Below are 18,560 nucleotides of genomic sequence, written 5' to 3'. Positions count from 1 at the left end.
TGACAAACCTGATAAAAACAAGCAATGGGGAAAGGATTCCCTGTTCAATAAGTGGTGTTGGGAAAACTGGCTAACCATATGCAGAAAGCAGAAACTCGACCCCTTCCTGACACCTTACACTAAAATTGACTCCAGATGGATTAAAGACTTAAACATAAGGCCTAACACCATAAAAACACTAGAAGGAAACCTAGGCAAAACCATTCAGGACATAGGCGTAGGCAAGGACTTTATGACCAAAACACCAAAAGCATTGGCAACAAAAGCCAAAATAGACAAATGGGACCTAATCAAACTCCACAGCTTCTGCACGGCAAAAGAAACAGTCAATAGAGTGAATCGGCAACCAACAGAATGGGAAAAAATTTTTGCAGCCTACCCGTCTGACAAAGGGCTGATATCCAGAATTTACAACGAGCTAAAAAAGATTTACAAGAAAAAAACAAACAAGCCCATTCAAAAATGGGCGAAGGATATGAACAGATACTTTACAAAAGAAGAAATACAAGAGGCCAACAAACATATGAAAAAATGCTCATCATCACTGGTCATTAGAGAAATGCAAATCAAAACTACATTGAGATACCATCTCACGCCAGTTAGAATGGCGATCATTCAAAAATCTGGAGAAAATAGATGCTGGAGAGGATGTGGAGAAATAGGAACACTTTTACACTGTTGGTGGGAGTGTAAATTAGTTCAACCACTGTGGAAAACAGTGTGGCGATTCCTCAAGGACCTAGAAATAGAAATTCCATTTGACCCAGCAATCCCATTACTGGGCATATATCCAAAGGATTATAAATCGTTCTACTCTAAGGACACATGCACACGAATGTTCATTGCAGCACAATCAATAGCAAAGACCTGGAACCAACCCAAATGCCCATCGATGATAGACTGGACAGGAAAAATGTGGCACATATACACCATGGAATATTATGCAGCCATTAAAAATGAGGAGTTCACGTCCTTTGTAGGGACATGGATGAACCTGGAAACCATCATTCTCAGCAAACTGACACAAGAACACAAAACCAAACACCACATGTTCTCACTCATAGGAGGGTGTTGAACAAGGAGAACACATGGACACAGGGAGGGGAGCACTATACACGGGGGTCTGTTGGGGGGAGGGGGAACAGCGGGGGAGTGGGGAGTTGGGGAGGGATAGCATGGGGAGAAATGCCAGATATGGGTGAGGGGGAGGGAGGCAGCAAATCACACTGCCATGAATGCACCTATGCAACAACTTTGCATGTTTTTCACATGTACCCCAAAACCTAAAATGCAATAAAAAATAAAAAAAAATAAAAAAAAAAAATAATTAGAAAAAAAAAAATTATTATGATGATTTTTTTAGACAGAGTTTCACTCTTCTTGTCCAGGCTGGAGTGCAGTGGCGTGATCTTGGCTCACTGCAACGTCTGCCTCCTGGGTTCAAGTGATTCTCCTGCCGCAGCCTTCCCGAGTAGCTGGGATTACAGGCATGTGCCACCATGGCTGTCTAATTCTGTATTTTTAGTAGAGATGAGGTTTCTCCATGTTGGTGAGGCTGGTCTCGAACTCCCAACCTCAGGTTATCCGCTTGCCTCAGCCTCCTAAAATGCTGGGATTACAGGCGTGAGCCACTGCGCCTGGCCTTAAATTATTGATTAGGTGTTTATTGCTATAGACGTCCCTCTTACTACTGCTTTTTCTGTATTTCATACATTTTGATATGTTGTGTTTACACTTTCATTTGTTTCAAGAAATTTTAAAATTTTTTTCTTAATTTCTTTATTGACCCATTCATTGTTCAGGATAATGTTTAATTTCTTTCTAGTGTTATTCCATTGTAGTCAGAAAAAATACTTGATACTATTTCAACTTTCTTGAATTTAGTGAGACATGTTTTGTGACCCAGTACGTGGCCTCTTGGGAATGTTCCATGTACTGATGAGAATAATGTGTATTCTGTGGCAGTTGGATGAAGTATTCTGTAAATGTCAGTTACGTAAATTTGGTTTGGATTGTAGTTTAACTTTGATGTGTCTTTGTTGATTTTCTGTCTGGATGATCTGTCCATTAATGAAAGTTAGATGTTGAAATGTCCCCTACTATTAAAGATATTGCAATATATCATTCCCTTTAGATCTGTTGATGTTTGTGTTTTATATTTGGTTGCTTCAGTATTGAGTGCATATATATTTATAATTGTTATGTCCTCTTGCTGAATTGACCACTTTATTATTATACAGTGGCTTTTGTCTTTTTTTTTTTTTTTTTACAGTTTTTGACTTAAAGTTTATTTTATATGATATGACACTATAACTATTCCTGTTCTTTTTTGGTTTCCACTTGTGTGTGCAGTATCTTTTTCCATCCCTTCACTTTCAGTCTGTATGTGTCTTTATAGATGAAATGAATTTCTTTCTTTCTTTTTTTTTTTTTTCTCTTTTTTTTGAGACGGAGTTTTGCTCTTGTTACCCAGGCTGGAGTGCAATGGCGCGATCTCGGCTCACCGCAACCTCCGCCTCCTGGGTTCAAGCCAATTCTCCTGCCTCAGCCTCCCAAGTAGCTGGGACTACAGGCATGCGCCACCACGCCCAGCTAATTTTTTTTGTATTTTTAGTAGAGATGGGGTTTCACCATGTTTACCAGTATGGTCTCGATCTCTTGACCTTGTGATCCACCCGCCTCGGCCTCCCAAAGTGCTGGGATCTTTCTTTTTTTTTTTATTTAAATCAAGGTGTTGGCAGGGCTGGTTCCTTCTGGAAATTTCTGGGGGGAGAATCCATTTCCTCGCCCTTTCCGACTTTTTTTCCCTTTTTTCTTTCTTTCTTCTTCTTCTTTTTTTTTTTTTTGAGACTGTTTCACTCTTGTTGTCCAGGCTGGAGTGCAGTGGTGTGGTCTTGGCTCACTGTAACCTCCAACTCCCGAGTTCAAGGAAGTGCCTGCCTCACCCTCCTAAGTAGCTGGGATTACAGGTGTCCACCACCACACCCAGCTAATTTTTTTTTTTTTTTTTTGTATTTTTAGTAGAGACAGGGTTTCAACATGTTGGCCAGGCTGGTCTCGAACTCCTGACCTCAGATGATCCACCCACCTCAGCCTTCCAAAGTGCTGTGATTACAGGCGTGAGCCACCATGCCTGGCCAAAATGAGTTTCTTGTAGGCATTACATGTTTGGGTCATTAAAATAATTTTCTTTTACCCATTCAGCCACTGTATGTCTTTTTGTTGGAGAATTAGTTCATTTACATTCAGCGTTGTTATTGATAGGTAAAGACTTACTGCTGCTGTTTTTGTTACTTGTTATTTGGTTGTTTTGTAACTTTTTTTTTCTTGCCCTCTTTCTTTGTGGTTAGGTGATTTTCTTTGGTAATATGCTTTAATGCGTTTTAAATTATTTTTAATCATTTTTTGTTTTTGAGACAGGATCCCACTCTGTCACCCAGGCTGGAGTTCAGTGGCATGATCATAGCTCTCTGAAGCCTTGAGCTCCTGGGTTCATGTGATGTTCCCACTTTAGCCTCCCAAGTAGGTGGAACTACAGGTGCATGCCACAATGGTCATTTAAAACATTTTTTTATAGAGATGGAGCCTCACGATGTTGCCCAGGCTGTTCTTGAACTCTTTACCTCAGGCAGTCCTCCTGCCTCAGCCTCCCACATTGTTGGGATTATAGGTGTGAGTCACTGTGCCCAGCCTGTGATGCTTATTTTTAGTATATCAGCTATGTGTTTTTTCTTCTTGGTTACCATGAAGCTTACAAAAAACATAGATATGACAGGTTATTTTAAACAGATGACAGCTTAACTTTGATTACAAAGAAAATCAAACAAAGGAAAACTAAAAGACTACGCTTTAACTCCTCCACATTGTGACTTTTTGTTGTCTCTGTGTACATCTTTTGGTATTGCTTATCTCTTAACTGATTTTTTTTGATAGATTTGTCTTTTAGTCTTTATACTGCTGTTGTGTGGGGATTAACACACAATTGGAGTATTCTGAATCTGTGTAATTACTTTTACCTGGGAGTTTTATATCTTCACGTTTTCTTTTTGCATATTAGTATCCTTTTCTTTTCTTCTTCTTTTTTTTGTCTTGAGATGGAGTTTCGCTCGTTACCCAGGCTGGAGTGCAATGGTGTGATCTCGGCTCACTGCAACCTCTGCCTCCCGGGTTCAATCTATTCTCCTGCTTCAGCCTCCTGAGTAGCTGAGATTACGGGAGTCTGGAACAACGCCTGGCTAATTTTGTATTTTTAGTTGAGATGGGGTTTTCTCTATGTTGGTCAGGCTGGTCTCAAGCTCTCAACCTCAGATGATCCACCCCACTCAGCCTCCCAAAGTACTGGGATTACAGGCATGAGCCACCACGCCTGGCTCCTTTTCTTTTAGACTAATGAACTCCCTTTACTGTTTCTTATAAGTCTGGTGTAGTGGTGATGAATTTCCCCAGCTTTTGTTCATCTGGGAGAGGTTTTATCTCCCCTTCATGTTTGAAGGAAAGCTTTGCTTGGTACAGTATTCTTAATTACCAGTTTTTTTCTTTTAACATTTTGAATTTGTCATCTCAGTCTCTCCTGTCCTATATGGTTTCTCCTGAAAAGTCTGTTGCTAGAAGAGTTGGTGCTCTTTTATGTGTTTTTTTCCTTCTCTTCTATTACTTACTTTTAGATCCTTTCTTTGTCTTTGACCTTTGAGAGTTTGATTATTATATGTCTTGGGGTAGTCTGTTTGGTGATTATTTGGATTTAATCTGCTTGGCGATTTCTGACCTTGCTGTACCTTCATATTTATATTTTGTATAGTTTTTGTTTTATCTTTCTCTAGATTTGGAAAGTTTACTGTTATAACTTGAATAAGCTTCTGACCCCTTGCTCTTTCTCCACTCTCTCTTCAATGCCACTGACTCAATTTTGCTTTTTTAAGGTTAGTCTCTATATCTTGTAGACCTTCTTCACTCCTTGTTATTCTTTTTTCTCCTCTGTGTATTTTCAAATAGCCTATATCCAGTCTCACTGTCTTTTATTTCCACTGCTTAATTCTGCTGTTGGGAGCCTCTGTTGCATTTTTCAGTTGAACAAATATATTTCTCAGTTCTAGGATTTCTCCTTGATTTTGAAAATATCATTTCTATATCTGTTAGATTTCTCTGATCAATTTCTGAATTGCTTTTCTGTGTTATCTTAGAGTTCACTGAGTTTATTTAGAACTGCTATTTTGAATTTTTTAACTGAGAGCTTACACATTGCTGCCTCATTAGGGTTGGTCATTGGCTCTTTGCTTTGTCCATTGGGGGAGGTCATGGCTTCCTGTTTATTTTGTTTCTTATATGCCTTATATGGCTTCGCACTGAAGGATCATTTATTTTTTCTAGTTTTTGCTGTGTGCTTGTTTTGGTATGTCTAGGGCATACTTGCTTAGAGGTTATTTGCAATTGCCTGTTGAGTCTCCTAAATTCTAGATTGCTGCCTCCTTTTCAGAACTAAATGGTGCCTTAATCTCAGGTTTGCCTTGGGTCTCACAAATGTTTGGAATTCTGTTCATCCTGAATTGGGCAGGAAGTAGTGGGGATGGATCCCAAAAGCGATACCTTGGCTATGTGGGAAGTCTGCAGTATAGTGCTCCTAAACAGCCACTCTGATTTGACGTCTCTTTTGGCTAAGATAAAGAGCAGAGTTTCAAGGGCTGCTAGTCCTGTCTCTTCTCTTTGACTATACCTACTCTCAGGGATTTTTCTTCCTGCAGATACTCATAAGGCTTCCTGTGGATTCAGGCAGGAATGAATTTCCTGCAAGGGAACCCAAGATGGTGGGGAAGGAAGCTGGTTCTCTGCCTTCTCATTTTTTCCAGTGTAAAGACTTTGATGCCTGGGGGAATTTTCGTTTTTTGTGAGTAGTAGATAGGGATTGGTGGGGTGGTGGGGGCGGGGAGGGGGGGCGGGTGGCGGGGCGGGTATGTTGCAGCTAGAGAAATTTGTTTCTTTTATTTTCTGTTTGGGGTTTTTCATGTCTCTATGGCCCCAGGGATTATTTCAGCTTCAGACTTGACTGGGATATTGCTGGTAATAATCTTGGTGCTGGATATTTGTTTTTGGTTTTCTACTGGGGAGAGTGAAGCCAGATTGTTTCTACTCTGTGATTTTGGTGAAATCACTCCATTCAGGGTCATTTCTTGATAACCCAGCTGTCCATTGCCACAGATATGTACACATACACTAATCCTTATCAGCAATATAAAATTGTATGCATTTCCTCACTTCTGTACCTTCTAACATACTACTCTCATTAAGTAAAATGCCCTTTCCTCTTTTTCTCCCTTCTTGCCTAGATTAATTTCTCTACATCCTGTAAATATTGAGTATATATGGTTGTATATATATCCTTCTGCTCTCCATAGTATTATATATGCATATACTATTCATCTATTTAGGTTTACTATTACCTATTAAAATGGTTATTCATTTGATACATAGATTGAAAGTTTCTTGGAGGCTAGGGCTGTCTTTTTAATTTTATTTGGGCCAAAATATATCTAATTCATTCTAGTATGTTTATAGTATTTTAAAGAAAAGTCAATACATTGAATACTTGTTTTACTGACATGTACATAAAGAAACTAACTCCCTGAGGTTCTTTGGGGAGGGATATTATGTAGAATAAGAAAAATTAACATTAAGTTGCTTACCTAGGTATATAGCATTAGGTCTGATTGTATTCAAATCTTAAGAGCATACATGATCATATCAGTAGATGCAGAAAAAGTGCTTGACAAAATCCAACACCCTTTGTGATTTAAAAAAACACCCTTTTGTGATAAAAACGCTAAACAAACTGGGACCAGAAGGGAACTTCTTTAGCTTGATAAAGGACATCTATGAAAAACCCACAGCTAACATCATTCTTAATGATGAAAGACTGCATACTTTTCCCCTAACATGAGAAACAAGACAAGAATGTCTACTTTTCAACATTGTACCAGAGGTTCTAGTCATAGCAACTAGGTAAGAAAAAGAAATGAATAAGTAAAAGAAAAAGAAGATGTAAAACTTACTCTGTTTACAGGTGACCTGATATTGTGTATAGAAAAACCCAAAGAATCCACAAAAGCAATTGTAGCTAATAAATGAGTTCATCAGGATTGCAGGAACCAAGCTTGATATAGGAACATCAGTTGTATTTCTGTTCACTAACAATGAACAATAGGAAAATGAAATTAAAACAATTTCATTTACAATGGCATCAAAAAGAATAAAATACTTAAGAATAAATTTAACCAAGGAGGTATAAGACCTGTATAGTGAAAGCTACTGAACATTGTCGAAAGAAATTAAAGAAGACCTACATAGATGACAAAACATTACATGTTCTTAGATCAGGTTTAATATTGTTTAGATGGTGTATTAGTTTCCTAGGCCTGCTGTAACAAATTACCATAGACTGGGTGGCTTAACAGAGATTTACTCTTTCACAGTTTCAGAGGCTAGAAGTTCAGAGTCTAGGTGTTGGCAAGATTGGTTTGTTCTGGAGACTTTGAGGGAGAATCCGTTGTATGTCTTTCTCCCACTTTCTGGTGGTTCCCAGCAATCCTTGTTGTTCCTTGGCTTATAGATGCATCACTTTATATTCTCTGCCACTGTCTTCATATGCCCTTCTCCCCTGTGAGTCTGTGTTTCTTGGTGGGTGTCTGTACATGACTCTCTTATAAGGACACTAGACATTGAATTTAAGCCCTACTTCAATCCAGTATGACCTCACTTTAAGTTGATTACATATGTAAAGGCCCTATTTATAAATAAGATAACATTAACAGATACCTGGATTAGGATTTCGGCATATTTTGGAGGGGGACATAATTCAACCCACAAGAGATGGCAGTATGTCCCAAAGTAATCTTCCGATGAAGTATAACCCTATCAAAATCCCGGTACTTTTTTTTTTCTTTTTGCAGAAATTGACATACTTATCCTAAAATTCATATGGAAATTCAAGAGACCCACAGTTGTCAAAATAGTCTTGAAAAAGAACAGATTTGGAGAGCTTATATTTTCTGGTTTCAAAACTTAACCACAGAGCTACAGTTATCAAGATAGTATATTAGTGATGTAATGTTAGACATGTAGATTAATGGACTAGAATTAAGAGTCCAGAAATAAGCCCCTTGCATTTAGGTCAATCGATTTTTTTTTTTTTTTTAAGAGATGGGAGTTTTGCTAGGTCGCTGAGGCTGGTATTCAGTGGGGTGTTCATAGGAACAGTCATGGCACATTATAGCACCTGGGCTCAAGTGATCCTCCTGCCTCAGCCTCCTGAGTAGCTGGGACTACAAGCATGTGCCATTGCACTTGGCTGGTCAGTTGATTTTTGACAAGGGTTGAAGATACTTCAGTGGGAGAAGAATGGTCTTTTCAATAAATGGTACTGGGATAATTGGTTATCAACAAACAAGTTGGACCCTTACTACATACCATACACCAATATTATATCAAAATTGAACATAGACCTAAATGTAAGAGGTAAAACTAGAAAACTCTTAGAATAAATCATAGGCATAAATCATCATGACCTTAGATTAGACAATGGTTTAGTAGATATGATCCCCAAATTAGAAGCAACCAAAGAGAAAGTAGAGAAATGGGATGTCATCAAAATTAAAAACTTTCGTGGTTTTTTTTTTTTTTTGAGACGGAGTCTCATTCTGTTGCACAGGCTGGAGTGCAGTGGCACAATCTCAGCTCACTCCATCCTCTGCCTCCTGGGGTCAAGTGATTCTCCTGCCTCAGCCTCCTGAGTAGCTGGGACTACAGGCACGTGCCACCACACTCAGCTAATTTTTGTATTTTTGGTAGAGGCAGGCTTTCACCATTGTTGGTCAGGCTGGTCTCAAACTCTTGACCTCGTGATCTGCCCGCCTTGGCCTCCCAAAGTGCTAGGATTACGGGCGTAAGCCACCGCGCCCAGCCAACCATTGTGTTTTAAAGGAGATTATCAGGAAAGTGGATAACTCATGGAATGAGTTTGCAAATTATTTGGTTAAAAAGTTTGCAAATTATATGGTTAATAACGGACTTGTATGTAGAATATATAAAGAACTTCGAAAATTAAACAGCTAAAATCTAATAGAAAAATGGGCAAAAGATTTGAATAGACATTTTTCCAAAGAAAATATGTTACAGAGATGGGTAATAATGCCATTGTAGTATTTGGCTAGGGCTGCCATAATAAAATACCACAGACTAGGTTGCTTAAACAATAGAAACTTACTTTCTCAGCTTGGGCAACATGACAAAATCCTGTCTTTGCAAAAAACAAACAAACAAACAAAAATTAGCTGGGTGTGGTGGCATGTGCTTGTCATCCCAGCTACTCGGGAGGATGAGGTGGACGTATTGCTTGAGCTCAGGGAGGTTAAGCCTGCAGTTTGCCGTGATCGTGCCACTGCACTCCAGCCTGGGTGACAGAGTGAGATCCTGTCTCAAAAAGAAAAAAAAGTATTTTCTCATACTTTTGGAAGCTGAAGTACAAGATCAAGGTGCAAACTCTATTGGTTTCTGTTGAGGCCTTTCTTCCTGGTTTGTAGATGGCCACCTTCTCTATATGTGCTCATTATGGCGTTTCTTCCATGTGCAGTTGGAGAGGGAAATCTTTGATGTCTCCTCCTCTTATAAGGGTACTAGCCCTATTGTATTTGGGACCCACCTGTAATACCCAATTTGACCTTAATTACCTCTGTAAAGGTCTTATCTGTAAATACAGTTACATTGGGGGTTAGGGATTCAACATGAATTCTAGGGGGATGTGGTTCCATTCATAACATTCATGAAGAGATGCTTGACATTATTAACTGTTAGGGAAATACAAAGCAAAACCACAGTGGCATACCACTTCACACACTAAGATGACTTGAATAAAAAAGATAATAAGTCTTGTTGAGGATATAAAGAAACTAGACCTGTCATGTATTACTGGTAGTACTATAAAACAATGGAGTTGCTTTAAGAAACAGTTTGGTAGTTACTCAAAATGTTGAACATAGAGTTACCATATGACCCAGTAGTTCCAATCTTAGATGTGTACCCAAAAGAATTTAATAATGTATGTCAATACGAAAACCTATATATGAATATTGTGGAAGCATTATTCATAAGAGCCAGAAAGTAGAAACAACCCAAATGCCTGTCAACTGGTAAATGATAAACAAAATGTGACGTATTCATACATATCACAAAGGAATCAAGTACTGACACATACTACAACATAGATGAATCTTGAAAACATTATGCTAAGTGAAAGAAGCCAGTCACAAAAGATCACATATTGTGTGATTTTATTTGTAGAAAATGTCCAGAATAAGCAAATCCATAGAAACAGAAAGTATATTACCGGTTATTTAGGGCCTGGGGAAAGGAGTGAATATGGAGTAACTGCTAATAGTTTCAGAGTATCTTTATGACATCATGAAAATGAAACTAGATAGTGGCTATGGTTGTACGACTCCATAAATATACTAAGAACCTCTGAATTATATACTGTAAGTGGGTAGATTGTATGGTGCACGAAATACATCTTAAAGTTGTCATTAACAGAATTAAAATAAATAAGGTACGGTTATATATCAGTCAAAAAATAAAAAATCTTAAGGATACAACTTAAGTTCTAACACTTAAGTTGTGTTAGCACATACTAAGACATTTTGTGTTAAATATTCCCTTGTTTGGGAATGCTAGGTTAGCACAAATTAGGAGTATGACTTGCAGAATTATTTCTTGTTTAGAATTCTTTTTCTTGGACAGTAGAGTGTTAACGATAATATGATAGTTGAGTTCTAGAAAATCTTTTTTATTGTTTTTTATTCAACAAAACTTATTAAGTACTTATTCTGTATTAGGATTTAATATTAGGATTAGGATTATTATATTATTCTGTATTAGGATTAGTATTAGGATCACAAAGATGAGACATCGTCTCTGTTTTGAAGGGGTTTCCTTTTTAGCTTGGATAGATAGAATGGGAAATAACTGTGATAAAGTGTTAAAAGTAATATGATTGGTAAGTATTGAGAGTTTTTTGAGGGTGCAAGAGAAGAGTAGTCATTGCTACTGGGCAAATTAGAGAAAACTGCAGGGATAATTACACTTGGAGTAAGCTTAACTTGGAGTAAGCTTAAAAGATAGACTAGGTTTTACTAGGAAAAGCACTCGGCAGAGGGAGCATTTGTATAATGGTTGCTCTTTTTGGGCAGGATGATAAGTTTAGTAAATTTTTGATTATTAGGAGTGAGAGAAAAGGCCCTGTTGTTGATAAGGCTAAGAGAAAACTTTGTGTATCTGATTTTTATTCTTAATTGTTCAGAGGCACTTTTTGTGGTTGCTTTAGAAAGAACAGTTTACTTGTGTGGTTACAGAAAGTTATGAACAGGCTTTAAAATGGTGTGACCACTCGGAGTCTTTTATATGTTAATAACCATTTGGACTAAGGAGAAGAGGATATAATATGCCAATATTGTAGAAACTTATTTGACAAGGGAACCTTTGCTCTTGGAGTTCAGTGTGGAATTAGGGGAGGTGTTCTGTTAACTGTAGTATATCTATTTGATGGAATATTAAGTAGTCATTAAAATAATGATTTTTGAAGATGATAGCAGCATGTAAAATGCCCATATAAAGACATCAACATCCAAATTAGTTTGATACAATGATTACAATTATGGTAAATATCTATGCATGGAAAGTTAAAATTGGATATTATTTTTATCCATGAAATTGGCAATGGTGTGGGGAAATGGTACACTCTTTGTAGAGCAGTTTGGCTGTATTGGAATTGTAAACAAACATATAGTTTGATCAGATAGTTCTTTTAAGAATCTCTGTTGAAATACTGACCTCATGTGCACAAAGATGTATAAACAGGGATGGTCTTTATATACTGTACATATTGGTGACAATTTGGAAGCACTTTAAATGATAGTCAGTAGGAGAATAGTTAAGTATATCAGTGTATATCCAAGTGGTGGAATACTTTGTAGCAGTTAAATTGAAATAAGGTCTGTTCAATTTAGGTCGGTATTCTTAGACCTATTCAAGATAGGTCTATTATCTGTGACACTAAAGAATAAATCTTCCAAGATGCATTATCTGAAAAAAATGTCACAATGTATATATGTATGTGTCTATATGTATATGTATACATATATATAATGTTCCCATTTATGGAAAACAATTATGAATGTCATTCAGCATATTGGTAGAATGTCTACAAGGACATGGAGTAGAATATTAATGGTTTATTGTGGGATGGGAATGGTGATCCAGTGTGTTTGTGTGAAATGGAACTTTTACTTTACATGTTTCTGAAATGTTTGAATTTTTAACAATGATTGTGTATTACTTTTATAAAAGTTTTAAAAAACAGGCAAGGGAGAACAAATGTAGACAAAAGTGTACCAAAATATTTACACTTGTATTAAGGTGGTAAGATTATGGATGACTCTTTTCCCAAATTTGTATATTAAAATTAAAAAAAAGAGACTGGGTGCAGTGGCGCATGCCTGTCATCCCAGCACTTTGGGAGGCTGAGGCAGGTGGATCACTTGAGCTCAGGAGTTTGAGACCAGCAGACTAGAATGGCGAAATCCCGTCTCTACTAAAAATACAAAAATTAGCTGGATGTGGTGTCGTGTGCTTGTAATCCCAGCTACTTGGGAAGCTGAGGCAGGAGAATCACTTGAATCCAGTAGGCAGAGGTTGCAGTGAGCTGAGATCATGCCACTGCACTCTAGCCTGGGTGACAGAGTCAGACTCTGTCTCAAAAAAAAAAAAAAAAAAAAAAAAAAAAAAAATATATATATATATATATATATATATATATATATATATATATATATATGTAATGAAAGAAATCATTCAGGATATAATTGCAAAGGGTTGCCTTGCTCTTTTAATCTTCAGTGTTTACAAATTTTGTATTGAAATTAAAATTAAGCAAACCTACCCATTTTGAGGTTTAGCTTTGGTCTTGTAGGTGGACCTTCAATCCTGCTGTTCTTACTAAAGCAAATATCGTCCGAAGTGGGGATGCTGCTCAAGGTGCAGAAGGAGGCACCTCGCAGTTTCAAGTGGGTGATCTTGTACAAGTGTGCTATGACCTGGAACGAATTAAACTTCTACAAAGAGGGCATGGAGAATGGGCTGAAGCGATGCTTCCAGTAAGTATTATAGAATAATGCTGGGTTAGAAATTATACTATGCTTAAGTCGATTTTAAAAGTAAATTAATGTAGAAATCAAATTGGCTTAAAACTTCAAAGAATTGTACTCTCCCTTGGCAGCTAGACATACTTGTGCCTTTTGTTTTCTAACTTATCTCAGTTAAATTAGATTGGGAAGGTCCAGAAAAGATTACAGTTAGTATTTTTTGATTGAGTGGTTATTGGAGAATGTTATGTGGTACAAGTCAGCAGTGGTTTTCCTGATACTTAACCCCACAATGATACAGATCTGTGCCCATCTAGTCTCTAGCAGTGCTGGACCAGTGCAGCTTTCCTGATGGGGAGCCTGCCTCTTTAAAACTTGAATATGAAAGAGCAGCTTAAAAATGTGTGTGCTCTCAGAGAGTGAATTTGTTCCCAAAGAGCTACAGTTTATTTTTTTATTTAGTCATTTTTTCATCAAATGTTCAGCAACAACAAACAAATTTGCTTGTTCTGCCCTCTCTTCAACCATCCTTCCCTTTCCCTGTCTATATCCCTTGCTTCTGTCCTTCTGTCCCGCCTTTGGTACTACTCTGTCACCCTGCCATCCCTTATGCTGCCTCATTCTGTTTCCCTTCCCCTTTTCCCCCTCCACCTTGCTGTGTCCTCCTCTGTAGTTCTCCACCTTGCCTACTCCTGTCTCCTGTCTCATCCAGCCTCTCGGCTCCTGTCTGTCTCTCCATTCCAGTCCCATTCAGTGCCTATCCTGTCATCTCACATCCCTCTTAGTATCCTGTCACCCCCACTCTACTGTATTGTCCAGTCTCTTCTCCTGGCCAGCACCTCCTTCTCTTCCTTTCCAGCCCCAACTCCTGCCCTATCTCACCCCCTCACATTCTGCCTAGTCCCTCCTTCCTGTTGTCCTGACCCTCTATTAGTCCATCCACCCTTTCTGTCTAATTTCTTTAGTAGGTATTTTAGCACATATAATGTGCCTGTTGGGTAGGGCTACAATGGTGAACAATATGGAAAAAACAGTGAACAATCGTGAACAAAATAGAAAAATAAAATCTCTGTTGTTATGGTGCTTTTATTCAAAGACATTTCACAGTTTGTAGCTGCTGTACACACATGTGTATGTATACATGCATACACAAATACAGATTGTGTTTGTCTTAGCAATATTACAAGAGGGTGATGGTGTAGCATCCTTATTTTAAAGATGAGGAACTCAGAGGTACGATTCTGAACTGGAATTTTGAACCCAGATCTGTCTTATTCCAAAGCCTAAGCACCCTTTCTGCCATTTCAAACTGCTGTATAAATAAAATCTCTAGATAATTCTAAAGGGAAATTCTGGGATTCCAGTAGTGGTATTATAGATTTGTATCCTATCAGATCCGCTTGATAAAAACAGACAATTAGATTAGCATAAGCAAAAAAGCTACAAACATCTATAACAAAGCTAAGTGACAGAGTAACCTGTTGAACCCTAAAATATGAATGAGTAGAGATAAACCACTGACAGCTATTGAGTCTGCATCTCTCTGTATGGGAGCAGAGAGAATTAATGAGGCATCTGATGGACCTGAGAACAGGAAAGCTCCAAAACAGCTAGCAGTATTCATTGGCTAGTGTAGTAGATGAATGTCTTAGCAGCATCTGAACCTGAGAGGGATCTTGAAGACTTCAGTTTGGGATGAGAAAATAAATCCATGCTAAAGTCAGGAGGGATGGGACTAGTGTGGGCCTTTAAACTCAAAACTAACCAGCCAAAGCTCCCTTCCAAGGCAGAGCCTCCCTTTGATGAGAAAGTGCTGGGAATAAGAACAAAATTTAGTAGGACAAAGACAGTAGGGACAAAGGAAGGAGAAGGTCCAGATAAAATTTGGAAGAGATCGTGGTTAAATTTCCATACATGGTTATTATTGAAAAAAGGAAATAAGTAATAGAATAACTTACCTACAGATAATGAAAGTATGAAAGTATATCAGGCCATACGTGGTGGCTTGTGTCTGTAATCCCAGCACTTTGGGAGGCCAAGGTGGGTGGATTGCTGGAGCTGAGTAGTTGAGACCAGCCTGAACAACCTGGTAAAACCCTGTTTCTACTAAAAATACAAAAATTAGCTGGGTGTGGTGATGTGTGCCTGTAGTCCCAGCTACTCAGGAGATTGAGGTGAGAGGATCTCTTGAGCCTAGGAGGTTGAGGCTGCAGTGAGCAGAGATCACGCCACTGTACTCCAGCCTGGGCAACAGAATGAGACTCTGTCTCTAAAAAAAAAAAAAAAAAAAAAAATAGAAGTATATCAGGAAGATATGCACAGAAAAATGATGAAAACTATACTTTCAGGGGCCGGGTGTGGTGGCTCACGCCTGTAATCCCAGCACTTTGGGAGGCCGAGGCGGGTGGATCACGAGGTCAAGAGATCGAGACCATCCTGGTCAACATGGTGAAACCCCGTCTCTACTAAAAATACAAAAAATTAGCTGGGCATGGTGGCGCGTGCCGGTAATCCCAGCTACTCAGGAGACTGAGGCAGGAGAATTGCCTGAAGCCAGGAGGTGGAGGTTGCAGTAAGCTGAGATCGCGCCATTGCATTCCAGCCTGGGTAACAAGAGCAAAACTCCGTCTCAAAAAAAAAAAAAAAAAGAAAGAAAACTATACTTTAATAATTTAAAATGAACTAAAAGGCTACTGGCACAGTGGTGTGTGCCTGTAGGCCCCGCTACTCAGGAGGCTGAGGCAGGAGGATCACTTGAGTCCAAGAGCTCTGGGTAGTGTGGATGTTTGCACTAAGTTTGGCAAGGATATGGTGACCTCCTGGGTGAACCCCAGGTTGCCTATGGAGTGGGGAACAGGCCCAAATCAGAAACAGAGCAGGTCAAAACTCTTGTGCTGATCAGTAGTGGGATCATCCCTGTGAATAGCCACTGCACTTTAGCCTGGGCTAATGTAGTGAGACTAACTCTTAAAAAAAAAAATGCAAAAAGCCAAAAATGAGCTAAAAGAAATTAAGAAAATGAAAAAATAAAAGAGAATGAAATCATAATTAGAAATGAGATGCTATAATAGGAAATAATTAAAAAGAAGTAAAAAAGTCATTTTAGAAGTAAAGACTAAGCTGGATGGAACACAGAGCAAATAAATACAACAGATAATGCCTAAGAGAAATAGAAGGTGAAAAAGCTGAAATTTTTTTTAAATCTTTTTCTGCCATTTATAAAAACCATAGGAAAAATTTTAAAATAAAAAAGGTGAAAAGTATTTCAGAGAAAGCAACAAACATGAAATATCCAGTATATGTATACTAGATATCCTTGTAAAAAGGAAAAACAAAACCCAAAGAAATGAAACAAATTTGAAAATTTGTAATTTTAGAAAAATTTTCCTGGAATTAAGAAAACAATTTGAAACTAAATGTTGAAGGTGCACATTGCATACCTGGGAAAACTGACCCAGAATAACAAACGTTGGGCTATATTCTGGTAAAATAACTGGATCTTCAAGAAGAGAAAAAGTATCCAGGAGTATCCAGGAAAAAAGACCAGGCAGGTTATTGGTCCTAAAGGAAAGAAAATGATTTTGCTATTAAGAAGAAAATCTCATCTCAATGTTTTATGCTAGAAAACAGTAAGATAGCATTTAAGATACTCAAGGAAAGAATGTAAGCTGAAGATTTTATGTATTACCAAACTGACTTTCAAGTATAACTATGCTATGAATCTGTGAGAATTCAGGAAATCTTGTTCCCACAAGTCCTTTCTGAGTAATTTGCTAGAGAATGAGTTTTAGATAACCAAAATGACTGGAGAGACATCAAATGAAGGACTGGTGATCAAGGAACATGTGTTGATTTGTTGAACTAAGATTAAATGAATGTTGTAAAGGAAAGGGTAGAGTATATAAAGATTATATATATATATATATATATATATATATATATTTTTTTTTTTAGAGACAGAGTCTTGCTCTGTTGCCAGGTGCCAGGCTGGAGTGCAGTGGCGCGATCTCGGCTCACTGCAACCTCCGCCTCCCAGGTTCAAGCAATTCTCCTGCCTCAGCCTCCTGAGTAGCTGGGACTACAGACACACGCCACCACGCCCAGCTAATTTTTGTATTTTTAGGAGAGATGGGGGTTTCACCATGTTGGAGGATGGTCTCGATCTCTTGACCTTGTGATCCGCCCACCTTGGCCCCCCAAAGTGCTGGGATTACAGGCGTGAGCCACCGTGCCCAGCCTTAAGATACGTTTTTTGCATAAGATTAAGCCACATTTATATATTCTAACAATGTAAAGTATAGTTGTAAAAACTAGCATGGAAATTGAGCGAGCACGTGAAAATTTTAATACGCTGTTTGCCTTTTAGTTGTATTAACTGGGACTCAATACTATTATTTTAGATCAAAATATTAGGAAAGAGAGAGGTTAAGGGTAAGGACACACGAATGACTAATTTCAGTATTGGACATAATAGGGAACCAAGAGAATATATATATATGAAGAAATGAGGGTGTGTGTGTGTAAATGTAACTATTAGGATGACACAAACTATTAAAACAGACAATGCAATGATAAACTATGAAGTTAAAAATAGGCGTTACCTATATAAAAAGGGAACAGGATATAAGGGGCAAAGAAGGAAGGGAGACGTCTTTGAATATGTCTTGTTTTATAGATTTGATTTGAAATCACATACATATTTAATATAATTGTAAAACAAAATTGAATTTTAAAAAGAAATTCCTAAAACTGGAAAATGAAATGAAACAAATGAAAGAAAATGTGTTTCCTGTTAGCATGACCATGTAGAGAGAAAATTCCAAGTGATTTTTTAAACACAGTTAATTTTTCTTTATATCTTTATAGGAAGAATAGACCCTCAAGGACTTCATGGAAATGAAATATTTAACACTTTTCAAAATCTTATTGCATGTAGTAGTGTTGATATTGTTATTCTGAGATTATTAGATGTACCAAAAAACAAATGAGTACTTGGGTGATAATTCTGTTACTCCTTTGACTTTGAGAATCAGAATTACCAGAGTAGTAAAAGGACATGCAGATGTAATATAGAGGCGGTAAAGACCCTATAGTCTTGAATTTGAATGAAAAGAGTGTTTGAATTCATGATTTATGTTTCTTTAAAAACAAAACAAATGTCTTCTTTTGAGAAATGTATGTTCATATCCTTTGCCCACTTTTTGATAGGGTTATTTGTTTTTTCTTTTGTAAATTTGTTTAAGTTCCTTGTATATTCTGGATATTAGACCTCTGTCAGATGGGTAGATTGCAAAATTTTTCTCCCAGCCATAAAAAAGAATGAGATCATGTCCTTTGCAGGGATATAGATGAAGCTGGAGGCCATCATCCTCAGCAAAC

At 37.8% G+C, this 18,560-nt stretch overlaps 1 protein-coding gene across 1 annotated transcript in view; it reads left to right on the top strand.

Annotated features, from left to right (window-relative positions):
- The window catches only part of MIB1 (MIB E3 ubiquitin protein ligase 1), a 146,176-nt gene that overhangs the window by 51,588 nt on the left and 76,028 nt on the right, over positions 1 to 18,560 (top strand). The window contains exon 7 of the mRNA XM_012445029.2: positions 13,010 to 13,193. Coding sequence (XP_012300452.1) covers positions 13,010 to 13,193 — 184 coding nt within the window. The remainder of the gene's footprint in view (positions 1 to 13,009; positions 13,194 to 18,560) is intronic.

This window comes from Aotus nancymaae, unplaced genomic scaffold (assembly GCF_030222135.1).
Source record: "Aotus nancymaae isolate 86718 unplaced genomic scaffold, 86718_ANA_hifiasm-v0.15.2.pri h1tg000020l, whole genome shotgun sequence".
NCBI lineage: Eukaryota > Metazoa > Chordata > Mammalia > Primates > Aotidae > Aotus > Aotus nancymaae.
This window is presented reverse-complemented; position numbering and strand designations above follow the sequence as displayed.